Genomic DNA, 15,042 nt, shown 5'->3' with positions numbered 1-15,042 from the left:
CCAGGAAGAGGGAATGAGAGAGGGAGGGAGACTGAGGTTAAGACCTCACACCACCACCAGGAAGAGGGAATGAGAGAGGGAGGGAGACTGAGGTTAAGGCCTCACCTCACCACCACCACCAGGAAGAGGGAATGAGAGAGGGAGACTGAGGTTAAGACCTCACACCACCACCACCACCAGGAAGAGGGAATGAGAGAGGGAGGGAGACTGAGGTTAAGACCTCACACCACCACCACCACCAGGAAGAGGGAATGAGAGAGGGAGGGAGACTGAGGTTAAGACCTCACACCACCACCACCACCAGGAAGAGGGAATGAGAGAGGGAGGGAGACTGAGGTTAAGACCTCACACCACCACCACCAGGAAGAGGGAATGAGAGAGGGAGGGAGACTGAGGTTAAGACCTCACACCACCACCACCGGAAGAGGGAATGAGAGAGGGAGGGAGACTGAGGTTAAGGCCTCACATCACCACCACCACCAGGAAGAGGGAATGAGAGAGGGGGAGACTGAGGTTAAGACCTCACACCACCACCACCACCAGGAAGAGGGAATGAGAGAGGGAGGGAGACTGAGGTTAAGGCCTCACACCACCACCACCACCAGGAAGAGGGAATGAGAGAGGGAGGGAGACTGAGGTTAAGGCCTCACACCACCACCACAAGCAGAACACAGCACTGCGCCCCAGGGTTGGGGTCAATTCCATTTTAATTCCAGTTATTCAGGAAGTACACCGACATTCCAATTATCTTCAATGTTTCTTAATGAGGTTTACTTTCTGAATTGACTGGAATTGAAATGGAATTGACCCAAACCATGCTGTGCCCACTGACCACCAGAGGAGGCTGGTAAGGGGAGGATGACCGGCTCATAATAAGGTCTGGAATGAAGTGAATGGAACTGTACATGTGTGTTTGATGTGTTTCATACCATTCCATTAATTGTATTCCAGCCATTATTATGAGCCTGTCCTCCATGCCACCAGCCACCACTGCTGACCACAGACCACAGACCAGAGACAAACATTCTGACTGGCAACCAACCCATGGATACATTAGTCTGGTCCCAGATCTGTGTGTGCTTTAGCCAACTCCTTTAGATATACATGGCATGACAATGACAATCAGAAGAGTTGGTTTAAACCGATCTGAATCAGTAAACTAAGAGTTGGTTTAAACAGATCTGAATAAGGAAACTAAGAGTTGGTTTAAACAGATCTGAATCAGGAAACTAAGAGTTGGTTTGAACAGAACTGATTCAGGAAACTAAGAGCTGGTTTGAACAGATCTGAATCAGGAAACTAAGAGTTGGTTTAAACAGATCTGAATCAGGAAACTAAGAATTGGTTTGAACAGATCTGAATCAAGAAACTAAGAGTTGGTTTGAACAGATCTGAATCAGGAAACTAAGAGTTGGTTTGAACAGATCTGAATCAGGAAACTAAGAGTTGGTTTGAACAGATCTGAATCAGGAAACTAAGAGTTGGTTTGAACAGATCTGAATCAGGAAACTAAGAGTTGGTTTGAACAGATCTGAATCAGGAAACTAAGAGTTGGTTTGAACAGATCTGAATCAGGAAACTAAGAGTTGGATTAAACAGATCTCAATCAAGAAACTAAGAGTTGGTTTAGACAGATCTGAATCAGGAAACTAAGAGTTGGTTTGAGGGTGTCAATAATTTGGACCCCACTGTATACTTCAAAGTTAGAGATATGTTGAAACTGGATCCATCATAATGATTCTGCATTTTATAGTATGTCATGGCCTTTACTGGCCAAAGGTTAAACTACTGTTATGTTTCTGATATACTATGGTGTTTTGTCACTAGACTTTGACCAGATATTATTGTATCCAAAGATCAACTGTACCTAGAACATAGATACAGAGCCACTTGTCATCAGGAAGGTGCTCTCTCAGCACAACGGAAAATATCTCAATGACTTGACATGTTCTGGTTGTGAATTCAGGCTACAAGGTAAGAATCTTCCCAGGGATTATTGTAAAGTGTGTAGGGACATTAAATGTATGGTGTTATTTTAGTATAGTGAATGACAGTAAAACACTCAGATCTAACAGTCCATTTCACCTGGGACAGCTACGTGACAGTTCAATCTTACAAAATGGCGCTAACTGGGCGTAGGCAAGTCAAATTCAAAAACATATTGTTCATATCTCGTATTATACGATTCGTCACTGTGTTAACCACAACCAACATGTTGGATCTCTGTTTAGTTGTCACTGTGTTAACCACAATCAACATGCTGGATCTCTGTTTAGATGTCAGTGCTCTAAAATGAATCTCTCTGGAGCGAGAAATGAGGGGGTCCTTGCCTCTAAAATGAGTCTCTCTGGGGAGAGAAAGGAGGGGGTCCCTGCCTCTAAAATCAGTCTCTCTGGAGCGAGAAAGGAAGGGGTCCATGCCTCTAAAATTAGTCTCTCTGGGGAGAGAAAGGAGGGGGTCCATGCCTCCAAAATGAGTCTCTCTGGGGAACATGACATCAAAGCTAAGAGGTGAGTTGACAATGTTGTTTAAGAACTTTCTTTCCAAAACATTATATCCACAATTTTTTCATATTTGTTATTTTTCATCAGAAATTATTGCTTATGGGTACCTTGTATGGAAAATATTGTTGTTCCATGATTTCAATTCATAGATTTTTGTGTATGAATTTTTGTTTTGCAAAACGCTATATAGCTGGAATGAAATGTTTGTATCCTGTATATTTGACTGTGATATGTGGTTGTCTCACCAGCACACACACACACACACACACACACACACACACACACACACACACACACACACACACACACACACACACACACACACACACACACACACACACATCTTTACCAGCATACACACACACACATCTATAGAATTTTAGCATGACACAATCATTTAGCCTACTCTTAGTTATTGCCAAATATGTTGGCAGGCATAACTTTATTGTTTTTATCAATTCTGATCGTTGTTGCAAGCTGAATTTGGACAATATATCCGTTATATCAACACACTTCACTCCTGTTTAAACCAAAAAGGGTTCTATCTTGCTTAATATACTGAACCACTAAAGTTCTATACAGAACCCTTTATAGGAGGTTAGGAAGTGTCTGAGTATACAGTATATATAGAATATATATAGAACCCTTTATAGGGGGTTAGGAAGTGTCTGAGTATACAGTATATATAGAATATATATATAACCCTTTATAGGAGGTTAGGAAGTGTCTGAGTATACAGTATATATATATTTTGTTTTATTTATTTTATTTCACCTTTATTTAACCAGGTAGGCAAGTTGAGAACAAGTTCTCATTTACAATTGCGACCTGGCCAAGATAAAGCAAAGCAGTTCGACAACATACAACAACACAGAGTTACACATGGAGTAAAACAAATATACAGTCAATAATAAAGTAGAAAAATAAGTCTATATACAATTTGAGCAAATGAGGTGAGATAAGGGAGGTAAAGGCAAAAAGGCCATGGTGGCAAAGTAAATACAATATAGCAAGTAAAACACTGGAATGGTGGATTTGTAGTAGAAGAAAGTGCAAAGTAGAAATAATGGTGTGCAAAGGAGCAAAATAAATAAATAAATAAATACAGTAGGGAAAGAGGTAATTGTTTGGGCTAAATTATAGATGGGCTATGTACAGGTGCAGTGATCTGTGAGCTGCTCTGACAGCTGGTGCTTAAAGCCAGTGAGGGAGATAAGTATTTCCAGATTTTAGTAGTTCGTTCCAGTCATTGGCAGCAGAGAACTGGAAGGAGAGATGGCCAAAGGAGGAATTGGCTTTGGGGGTGACCAGAAAGATATACCTGCTGGAGTGCGTGCTACAGGTGGGTGCTGCTATGGTGACCAGTGAGCGGAGATAAGGGGGGCTGTTCGATGCTAATGCAGAACGCCACAGGATGTTTTTGTGTTGATAAGAGCAGTCCAGTCTGGAGAGAACCAAGAGCTATATCTGTTCCTGGTTCTAAATTTCTTGAATGGAGCATGCTTATTTTAGATGGAGAGGAAGGCATTTAAAAAAAAATAACCAGGCATCCTCTACTGACGGGATGAGGTCAATATCCTTCCAGGATACCCGGGCCAGATCGATTAGAAAGGCTTGCTCGCTGAAATGTTTCAGGGAGCGTTTGACAGTGATGAGTGGAGGTCGTTTGACCGCTGACCCATTACGGATGCAGGCAATGAGGCAGTGATCGCTGAGATCTTGGTTGAAAACAGCGGAGGTGTATTTAGAGGACAAGTTGGTTAGGATGATATCTATGAGGGTGCCCGTGTTTACGGCTTTGGGGTGGTACCTGGTGGGTTCATTAATAATTTGTGTGAGATTGAGGGCATCAAGCTTGGATTGTAGGATGGCTGGGGTGATAAGCATGTCCCAGTTTAGGTCACCTAGCAGCACGAGCTCTGAAGATAGATGGGGGGCAATCAGTTCACATATGGTGTCCAGAGCACAACTGGGGGCTGAGGGTGGTCTATAGCAGGCGGCAACGGTGAGAGACTTGTTTTTAGAGAGATGGATTTTTAAAAGTAGAAGTTCAAATTGTTTGGGTACAGACCTGGATAGTAGGACAGAACTCTGCAGGCTATCTCTGCAGTAGGTTGCAACACCGCCCCCTTTGGCCGTTCTATCTTGTCTGAAAATGTTGTAGTTAGGGATAAAGATTTCAGAGTTTTTGGTGGACTTCCTAAGCCAGAATTCAGACACGGCTAGGACATCTGGGTTATAGAGGAGGTTAGGAAGTGTCTGAGTATACAGTATATATAGAATATATATAGAACCCTTTATAGGAGGTTAGGAAGTGTCTGAGTATACAGTACATATAGAATATATATAGAACCCTTTATAGGAGGTTAGGAAGTGTCTGAGTATACAGTATATATAGAATATATATAGAACCCTTTATAGGAGGTTAGGAAGTGTCTGAGTATACAGTATATATAGAATATATATAGAACCCTTTATAGGAGGTTAGGAAGTGTCTGAGTATACAGTACATATAGAATATATATAGAACCCTTTATAGGAGGTTAGGAAGTGTCTGAGTATACAGTATATATAGAATATATATAGAACCCTTTATAGGAGGTTAGGAAGTGTCTGAGTATACAGTATATATATAGAATATATATAGAACCCTTTATAGGGCTCTTTGATCAGAACTCTAGAGGTTCTTCTTCACTGAACTGATCTTCATTATATCCAAACACACTGGTGGTCAGGGAGGCATCTCTTTGTTTGAATGATGGCCCACGTCAACTCCGGCTGACTTTTTTACAATACAATATAATACAATATATTACAATACATTACAAAACAACTTTGTTACAGCAAACAACACACATGTCTCTTCTGCTCCGTTCTTAACCCCAGCACCATATAACCATAAGAGTAAATTGTCTTTATTGTCAGCACTTCTACGACCAATTTTCTACTCTGAGATGCTTTGTGGATATGGGCCCAGATTTCAAAATATTGTTAAAAAAAACTTTGAATGTTTGTTTAACATAATAATAAAAAATGAATATCACTAATGTAACCCACTGTAAAGACTGGGTTTAGTTGTTTTTGCCACTGTTCTGGAACTTCCCGTACAGAACTGTCCGTGTCAACATACGGTGTGGCGCCAAGCGGTTACGTGCAGAGTGGGCTGAGGTGATCTTGGGGAATAACTACAGAGTTCACTACAGTGTTGAGATGCTGAAGTTTATTATTCAATTTGCTTTTTGCTTAATGGTCAGGGACAGTATGACTGTAGCCAGATCCTTTTCTCTCTCTATCCTTGTTTCATTTTGTGGTTCACTGGATTCGTGATCATCATCGAGACGAGGTACAGAACAACCTGCTAGCTAGCCAAGCTAGTCGGTACAGCTCGGTAAGCTAGCTAGCTACTCTACCAGCAGCATCCTAGTTAACCTAGCTAGTCGGTACAGCTAGGTAAGCTAGCTATCTACTCTACCAGAAGCATCCTAGTTAACCTAGCTAGTCAGTACAGCTAGGTAAGCTAGCTAGCTACTCTACCAGCAGCATCCTGGTTATTTTCCTGTGAGGGGGAGTGGTGGTGTATCCAGGGAGAAAACTAAACTAATCTACTGAAATATAATTTGTGGTCTTATGCTTCCATCTACTGGAATTATTTAGCAACTACAGTACTACTGAATAATGGGTAATTCCTTACTAAAGTGGTAATTACTCAGAATTGCAAAATATAACATTTTCTAGTTCATTTTACCACTTACAACCATTAAATAACCATTTATAGCATAACAAACATTGAAACTGACATAAACCAAAAATACCATACATTTAGTAGATGAGAGATGTAATGTTTGTCTCTGTTGTGTTGAAGTCCAATCAAGCAGGAGAGACCAGCCTCCCCTGTACCCAGCTGTGTGTCCATGAAGAGTAACAAGTCTATGGATCGTCCTATAGATTTTAGAGAGGGAGATTTTTCTACTGAACAAAGGTAAGAAGAACTCATGGGTCATGGTCAGTGAGTTAAACAACACTGTCTCTAGTCATTTCTCCTCTTCCATTTTCCCATTTATTGTTGTTGTTTTCATAATCCATAGGCTTTTCCTTTTGTCCATTTTAATAGTCATAAAACAATATTAAACAAACACAACATTCCCCCCACGTGTGTCTGAACTCCCTGGATGAGGAGCTGTGATCTCTACTTTTATTTTACTTTTATTTAACTAGGCAAATCAGCTAAGAACAAAATCTTATTTTCAATGACAGCCTAGGAACAGTGGGTTAACTGCCTTATTCAGGGGTTGAACGACAGATTTGTACCTTGTCAGCTCAGGGATTTGAACTTGTCACCTTTTGGTTACTAGCCCACTAGGCTACCCTGCCGCCCCTATCTATCCTGATTGCCTAGTCACTTTTACCCCTACCTACATGTGGATATTCCCTCAATTATCTCAACTGCTTGGTACCCCTGCACATTGACTCAGTACTGGTACTCCTTATAGCCTCATTATTACCTCAACTACCTGGTACCCCTGCACATTGACTCAGTACTGGTACTCCTTATAGACTCATTATTACCTCAACTACCTTGTATCCCTGCACATTGACTCAGTACTGGTACTCATTATATACTCATTATTACCTCAACTACCTGGTACCCCTGCACATTGACTCAGTACTGGTACTCCTTATAGTCTCATTATTACCTCAACTACCTGGTACCCCTGCACATTGACTCAGTACTGGTACTCCTTATAGTCTCATTATTACCTCAACTACCTGGTACCCCTGCATATTGACTCAGTACTGGTACTCCTTATAGTCTCATTATTACCTCAACTACCTGGTACCCCTGCATACTGACTCAGTACTGGTACTTCTTATAGCCTCATTATTACCTCAACTACCTGGTACCCCTGCACATTGACTCAGTACTGGTACTCCTTATAGCGTAATTATTGTTATTTTGTGTTACTATTTCCTTTTTTTATTTACAAGGTATAAGGTCAACGTAGCAAGTCTGGTGAACAGGGCAGAGTTCCATATCCGCAGGCAAACCAGTACAAACTGGATCAGCAGCACTACAAGGTATCACTTCCGGTGGAGCATGTATCAATACTGATAGGATGAAAAAAAAGGGAGTGCTGCTCTCGGGATCAGTTCTCTCCATTCAGATATTTCCTTAACATTATAATCATGTCTCAATACTGACCCAGGATCAGCTTCCATTATCACCTATGGCTGCAAGTATTGAGGAAGCTTAGTCTAATGCTTACCCAATAAAAATGCACTAAATCCCAGATTTGGCACATCATTGTGTTCATGTTAGGATACACAACATTACATATATTAAGACATATTTCAGACAGTAGCCAACAAGTATCAAAATATTACTCAATATATTGAACAATATGATTGAAATAGGCCTACTCTTCATATTTTAATGCAGTCATCTCAGTTTATATTTGAAGCAAATTTGTATAGATCCCTTGTTTGAATCAATTGCAAATCAAATCAAATGTATTTATATAGCCCTTCGTACATCAGCTGATATCTCAAGGTGCTGTACAGAAACCCAGCCTAAAACCCCAAACAGCAAGCAATGCATGTGAAAGAAGCACGGTGGCTAGGAAAAACTCCCTAGGAAAAACTCCCTAGAAAGGCCAAAAACCTAGGAAGAAACCTAGAGAGGAACCAGGCTATGAGGGGTGGCCAGTCCTCTTCTGGCTGTGCCGGGTGGATATATAACAGAACATGGTCAAGATGTTACAATGTTCATAAATGACCAGCATGGTCAAATAATAATAATCATAGTAGTTGTCGAGGGTGCAACAAGCACGTCCGATGAACAGGTCAGGGTTCCATAGCCGCAGGCAGAACAGTTGAAACTGGAGCAGCAGCACGGCCAGGTGGACTGGGAACAGCAAGGAGTCATCATGCCAGGTAGTCCTGAGGCATGGTCCTAGGGCTCAGTTCCTCCGAGAGAAAGAAACAAAGAAAGAGAGAAAGAGAGAATTAGAGAGAGCATATTAAAATTCACACAGGACACCGGATAAGACAAGAGAAATACTCCAGATGTAACAGACTGACCCTAGCCCCCCGACACATAAACTACTGCAGCATAAATACTGAAGGCTGAGACAGGAGGGATCAGAAGACACTTTGGCCCCATCCGATGACACCCCCAGACAGGGCCAAACAGGCAGGATATAACCCCACCCACTTTGCCAAAGCACAGCCCCCACACCACTAGACATTGGCAACTTTGTATTTGTAGTCAACTTTGTTCTGAATTCATCTGCGGTCACAGAGAGACTGATAAACCATGTAATTCTATGTTTAGCTGAGATCTTCTGTGTATAAAGTCACGCGGGAGGTTAAAAAAAGCATCTAACGACTCACTCAGCTGTTCTAGTGGTCTGAGACAGGAGGTAGATTACTCAGCTGTTCTAGTGGTCTGAGACAGGAGGTACATTACTCAGCTGTTCTAGTGGTCTGAGGCAGGAGGTAGATTACGAGCGTTTTCAAAGTTAATGACAATGGTTTTTTGAAACAGCTTAGAGATTTAACGATGGCTCCCACAAAGATTCTAATGATGAACTTGGCCTTAAAATGCTTTTGGGAAACCAAGCCCTGAATAAAAACATCTGTTAAATGACTAAAATGTCAAATGTAAATTTTTTACATACAGATTTTTACATATAGATTTTACATACAGATAGAAAAAATAAAAAAAAGATTAGTTTCCACCTTCCCCATGGAACTGCAACAAATTCAATGATGTCAATTTCTTCATGCAGGTTCCTGTGCCATCTTTGCACTACATATTATTGTTTATTTGATCTCATATTTAAAGCTGTATTGAATTCTTATTTTTTTAAATGTAAATATTGATGTCATAAGTGTATAATTTGCCCAGTCTTTTATAAAAAATGTAGTTATTTGTTATATTTGAATGTGTAAAACCTAACAGTACTACTGATTTTTCTGAGAGTGAGGCAGCTGTATATTATTACTGTGTAAAACCTAGCAGTACTACTGATTTCTATGAGAGTGAGGCAGCTGTATATTATTACTGTGTAAAACCTAGCAGTACTACTGATTTCTCTGAGAGTGAGGCAGATATATATTATTACTGTGTAAAACCTAGCAGTACTACTGATTTTTCTGAGAGTGAGGCAGATATATATTATTACTGTGTAAAACCTAGCAGTACTACTGATTTCTCTGAGAGTGAGGCAGATATATATTATTACTGTGTAAAACCTAGCAGTACTACTGATTTCTCTGAGAGTGAGGCAGATATATATTATTACTGTATAAAACCTAGCAGTACTACTGATTTCTCTGAGAGTGAGGCAGATATATATTATTACTGTGTAAAACCTAGCAGTACTACTGATTTTTCTGAGAGTGAGGCAGATATATATTATTACTGTGTAAAACCTAGCAGTACTACTGATTTCTCTGAGAGTGAGGCAGATATATATTATTACTGTGTAAAACCTAGCAGTACTACTGATTTCTCTGAGAGTGAGGCAGATATATATTATTACTGTATAAAACCTAGCAGTACTACTGATTTATCTGAGAGTGAGGCAGATACATAGCATTTGCAACAACAACAAAAAATGTGACTCTCTGAAATGAAACCAACAAGTGTTAGGTTATGAACAAATTCTTGTCTGTCATTGAATATCCCAATGCCATGATTAGACAGTGAAAAATCACACCAATCTCTTTCATAATTTCTTTAATCAATAAAAGCTAATTTACAACATTTCTGAAAAGTGATATATAGTGTTTTGGAATGAAACTCTTCTTTTGTTTCCCCATCTGAGTTCAGAGTAGATGAGAGATGTAATGTTTGTCTCTGTTGTGTTGAAGACCAATCAAGCAGGAGAGACCAGCCTCCCCTGTACCCAGCTGTGTGTCCATGAAGAGTGACAAGTCTATGAGTCAACCTATACAGTTTAGAGAGGGAGACTTTTCTACTGAACAAAGGTGAGAAGAACTCATGGGTAATGGTCAGTGAGTTAAACAAGACTGTCTGAGGTAAATGCGAAAAAAGAGGCCTTATTTCAGGTCATTTTTCACCCTGCCAGCTCCTATTAGTTCTACTGAGCACCATGGCACCAACTCACCTTCTGAACGTTCTATTCCCAGCTCTTTGTTCTGCTCATTGTAGGTTTACCTCAAGTATTATTATTATATATTTTTTTTTTTTATTAGAGTATTAATATTAATATTATTAATTATTATTATTATTATAGCTACTTGGTGCTCACTTCGCCTGGGTACACATTGTGGTGACCCACAGTGCTAGTGATGTTTGGCACAAATCGATCAAACATTCAACTTTTTCTGGTCATGGTTAACCATATTTGTTTTCAGAAAAAGGTATACAACCTAAACAAAACACATGTCACTGGCCTCATTTTCAAGATGTGGCCCATTTAAACAGTCAGAATATTTTTTTTATTAAGAAATAACACTTTTTTGGACGACTTATTGTTTCTGAATGGCTAGTGGGTAATTTGATGTGCATCAAAATCTTCATTCGTAGGCATCGGATTGAGCGAATGCTCAGCAGGTTCACTGAGTTGCAAACCAAATGGATAGGTCTAGCTCATTGATTTGTTGATCTGACGCAGTTCCTACCTCAGATTATGAGCCTAGCAGATGTCGTGAATGAGTTATGTAGTACCCACAGAAGGCCACAGGAGGAGCAAGAGAGATATAAACACATAATGTTTTTTGCCTTAAAAACCCTGAACCTAACAATCAATCACATGTATTTATTAAGCCCTTTTTACATCAGCAGATGTCACAACGTGACATGCAGAAACTCTAACCCTACGTATTACCTGTTTTAGCCTTAACTTTAACCCCTAACCCTAATTCCAGGGTGGGGTAGCCTAGAACACTTTTAGAAACTATTTTAGTAATAATATTATGTTAGTAAATACAATTATAGTACTAAATAGCATTTTGATTATTTTGTTAATCAAAACCTGTCTAAGCATTTAGCTTTTTGTTTTTTGTTATTTTATTAAATGTATTATTGCAAGGCAGAACACTTGATAAACAAGACAGATTAGTTTTATTTTTCAAATATGGTTTGAACTGGGTGACCAAGCAACCTCTATGTTAAAGTCCAGGAATTGGTGTGGGATAGGTGGGGCAGGTTTGAGACTTATCTAAGGAATTAACAACAAAAATGCACTTATTTCACCAATGTCTGTCCGTGAATTAATCACTTTTAATTGCTACATTTCCAATAGATGGCAGCATAAGACCATGAAGCATCAGTTATAGGCTACAAGCAGCAATATGATTGACATAAAATAGCATGCATCCACAGACTATATGTCCCATGATTTTCTAAAATGGTCACTCATTACTTTAGGTAGCTATAGATCTCGTATTAGGGCTGTGTTGCTTTTGGGAGAGCAAAAAAATTGTGACTATAGCAGGTATTTAACCCTGGGTAAATAATCACTAGTCAGAACCTCAACCTCAACCTCAACATGCATTATAAAAAATTATCTTAGTATCTGATATTGCGAGTAAACAACCTCGGAATAGAAAAGACAAGAGTGCGTCTTCCAGCCCGCCAATAAATTACATCATGCAACCATTGTGTTTAGTAAATTTACCTCAACATGCTCCTCACTTGTGCGAGAAGGCAGAGTGGGTCATTGCTGGTTGATGAATTTGACAATGAATGTACTAGGAAAATACGTTTTTCTTGACCAGAGGTGACTGAATTAATGTTCAGGCATATTGAAATCATTATAGTAATGAAGTATAATTTAAAAACATGAGTATAAAAACAGGTAATAGTAAACATGAATCATCATTATATTATTTCACGGCCATTATATAGATGAGAGATGTAATGTTTGTCTCTGTTGTGTTGAAGCCCAATCAAGCAGGAGAGACCAGCTTCCCCTGTACCCAGCTGTGTGTCCATGAAGAGTGACCAGTCTATGATTCAACCTATAAAGTTTAGAGAGGGAGATTTTTCTACTGAACAAAGGTAAGAAAACTCATTGGTCATGGTCAGTGAGTTAAACAAGACTGTCTAGTCATTTCTCCTCTCCCATTTTCCCAATATTATTGTTGTTTTCATAATCCATAGGCTAATACTTTTGTCCTTTTCGCAGTCCTAAAACAATATTAATCTAGCAGGTGTCGTGAATGAGTTATGTAGTACCCACAGAAGGCCACGGGGAGGTGCAAGGAAGCTATAAACCTATACAGTTTTTTGCCTTAAAAACTCTAAACCTAACAATCAATGAAATGTATTTATGAAGCCCTTTTTACATCAGCAGATGTCACAAAGTGCTGTAGAGAAACTCTAACCCTAGCTATAACCTATTTTAGTCTTAACCCTAACCCCTAACCCAAATTCTAGGGTAGGGTAGCCTAGAACACTTTTAAAAATTATTTTAGTAATAATATGTTAGTAAATACAATTATAGTACTAAATAGCATTTTGATGATTTTGTTAATCAAAATCTGTCTCCACATTCAGCTTTTCCATTTTGTTATTTTAATATTTTATTGCAAGGCAGAACACTTGATAAACAAGCCTCATTAGTTTTATTTTTCAAATGTGGTTTGAACTGGGTGACCTGGTAACCTCTATGTCAAAGTCCAGCAATTGGAGTGGGATAGATGGGGCAGGTTTGAGACTGATCTAAGGAATTAATGAGAAAAATACACTTTATTACATCATGCAAAACTCCCTGTTAGTAAATTACCTAACAATCAATCAAATGTATTTATAAAGCCTTTTTACATCAGCAGATGTCACAAAGTGCTGTACAGAAATTCTAACCCTACGTATAACCTATTTGATCCTTCACCCAAGTCCTAGGTATAACCTATTTTGTTAATTTCCATAGTCCTAAAACACTATTAAACAATCACAACATTCCCACCCGTGTGTGTGTGTGTGTGTGTGTGTGTGTGTGTGTGTGTGTGTGTGTGTGTGTGTGTGTGTGTGTGTGTGTGTGTGTGTGTGTGTGTGTGTGTGTGTGTGTGTGTGTGTGTGTGTGTGTGTGTACACTCCCTGGATGAGGAGATGTAATCTCATGTTTTGTCCACAGAAACCAACAGGAGAGATCAGAGTCAGAGATTCTCAGTGGTCAGTCTTCCCAGAGTCATCAAACAGACCTGGCCTCCATATTCATTGTATGTGATCCTGTTATGTACATTTGTTTACCTCAAGTTAAGTTGGTCTGTCAATCATTAATTAATGTGTTAATGAGAAAACATTTATTCTCTTGCAAAACTTATTTACTTGATTTATTTCAGTTGCTTGAAGAGAATATTATGACATTTGTGAAGAACGAGCTGAAGATGTTCAAGAGGATTCTGAGTCCAGAACTCCCAGAAGGCTTTGAGAGTCAGAAGCAGGATAAGGAAGTAGTGGGTGCTGAAGATGAGAAGCAGGAGAGCAGTGCCAGAGAGGGGGCTCTCAAGATCACACTGCACGTCCTGAGGAAAATGAACCAGAAGGAGCTTGCTGACACACTGGAGATAAGTAAGAGCTGTCTGCTCCATGATGAATGCTGTTTTATAACATTTAAAACTAGTGTGGGCTAATTGGGACACACTCCCAACAGCCTGTGAAATAGCAGGGTGGCAAATTCAAAACAGTAAAAATCTCATAATTCAAATTTCTCAAACATCGAACTATTTTACACCATTTTAAAGATACACTTCTCCTTAATCCAACCACATCATCTGATTTCAAAAAGGTTTTACGGCGAAAGCAAAACATTAGATTATGTTAGGACAGTGCCTAAAAAATAAAAGCCACACAGCCATTTTCCAAGCAAGGACAGGCGTCACAAAAACCAGAAATACAACTAAAATTTAGCACTAACCTTTGATGATCTTCATCAGATGGCACTCATAAGACTTCATGTTACACAATACATGTATGTTTTGCTCGATAAAGTTCATATTTATATCCAAAACCCCCATTTTACATTGGCCCGTAATGTTCAGAAATGCTTTTCCTCTGAAAACTTCCGGTGAATGAGCACATCAATTTAAAGAGATACTCATCATAAACGTTGATAAAATATTAAACTGTTATTCAAAGAATTATAGATAAAAATCTCCTTAATTAATGCAACCGCTGTGACAGATTTCAAAAAAGCTTCACGGGGAAGGCACACTTTGCAATAATCTGAGATCAGCGCTCAAAAAACATCAGGCAATACAGATACCCGCTTTTTTGGAGTCATCTAAAATCATAAATAGCATTATAAATATTCACTTACCTTTGATGATCTTCATCAGAATGCACTCCCAGGAATCCCAGGTCCACAATAAATGTTGTTTTGTTCGAGAAAGTCTATCATTTATGTCCTTTTTGTTAGCGCGTTCAGTAAGCTACTCCAAATGTAGGAAGCGCACCTAAAATTTCACGATGAAAAGTCAAAAAAAGTTATATTTACATTCGTAGAAACATGTCAAACGATGTATAGCATCAATCTTTAGGGCCTTTTTAACCTGTTTAGGATAGGGG

At 39.2% G+C, this 15,042-nt stretch overlaps 1 protein-coding gene across 3 annotated transcripts in view; it reads left to right on the top strand.

Annotated features, from left to right (window-relative positions):
• Positions 1–1,851: 1,851 nt before the first annotated feature.
• Positions 1,852–15,042, top strand: part of LOC106583736 (NLR family CARD domain-containing protein 3-like) — a 33,935-nt gene continuing 20,744 nt past the window's right edge. For 2 of the 3 annotated variants that reach the window (XM_082972277.1, XM_082972279.1), the window contains exons 1-8: positions 1,852–1,974; positions 2,277–2,510; positions 6,367–6,483; positions 7,491–7,580; positions 10,380–10,496; positions 12,418–12,534; positions 13,610–13,694; positions 13,818–14,046. In XM_082972277.1, the coding sequence (XP_082828403.1) occupies positions 2,293–2,510; positions 6,367–6,483; positions 7,491–7,580; positions 10,380–10,496; positions 12,418–12,534; positions 13,610–13,694; positions 13,818–14,046 (973 nt within the window). In that variant the 5' untranslated portion in view covers positions 1,852–1,974; positions 2,277–2,292. The remainder of the gene's footprint in view (positions 1,975–2,276; positions 2,511–6,366; positions 6,484–7,490; positions 7,581–10,379; positions 10,497–12,417; positions 12,535–13,609; positions 13,695–13,817; positions 14,047–15,042) is intronic. The other variant, XM_082972278.1, reaches the window with a different exon arrangement.

This window comes from Salmo salar, unplaced genomic scaffold (genome assembly GCF_965601325.2).
Source record: "Salmo salar unplaced genomic scaffold, fSalSal1 ptg000619l, whole genome shotgun sequence".
Taxonomy (NCBI): domain Eukaryota; kingdom Metazoa; phylum Chordata; class Actinopteri; order Salmoniformes; family Salmonidae; genus Salmo; species Salmo salar.
The sequence above is the reverse complement of the archived record's forward strand: the minus strand, read 5'-3'. Positions and strand labels throughout refer to the sequence as shown.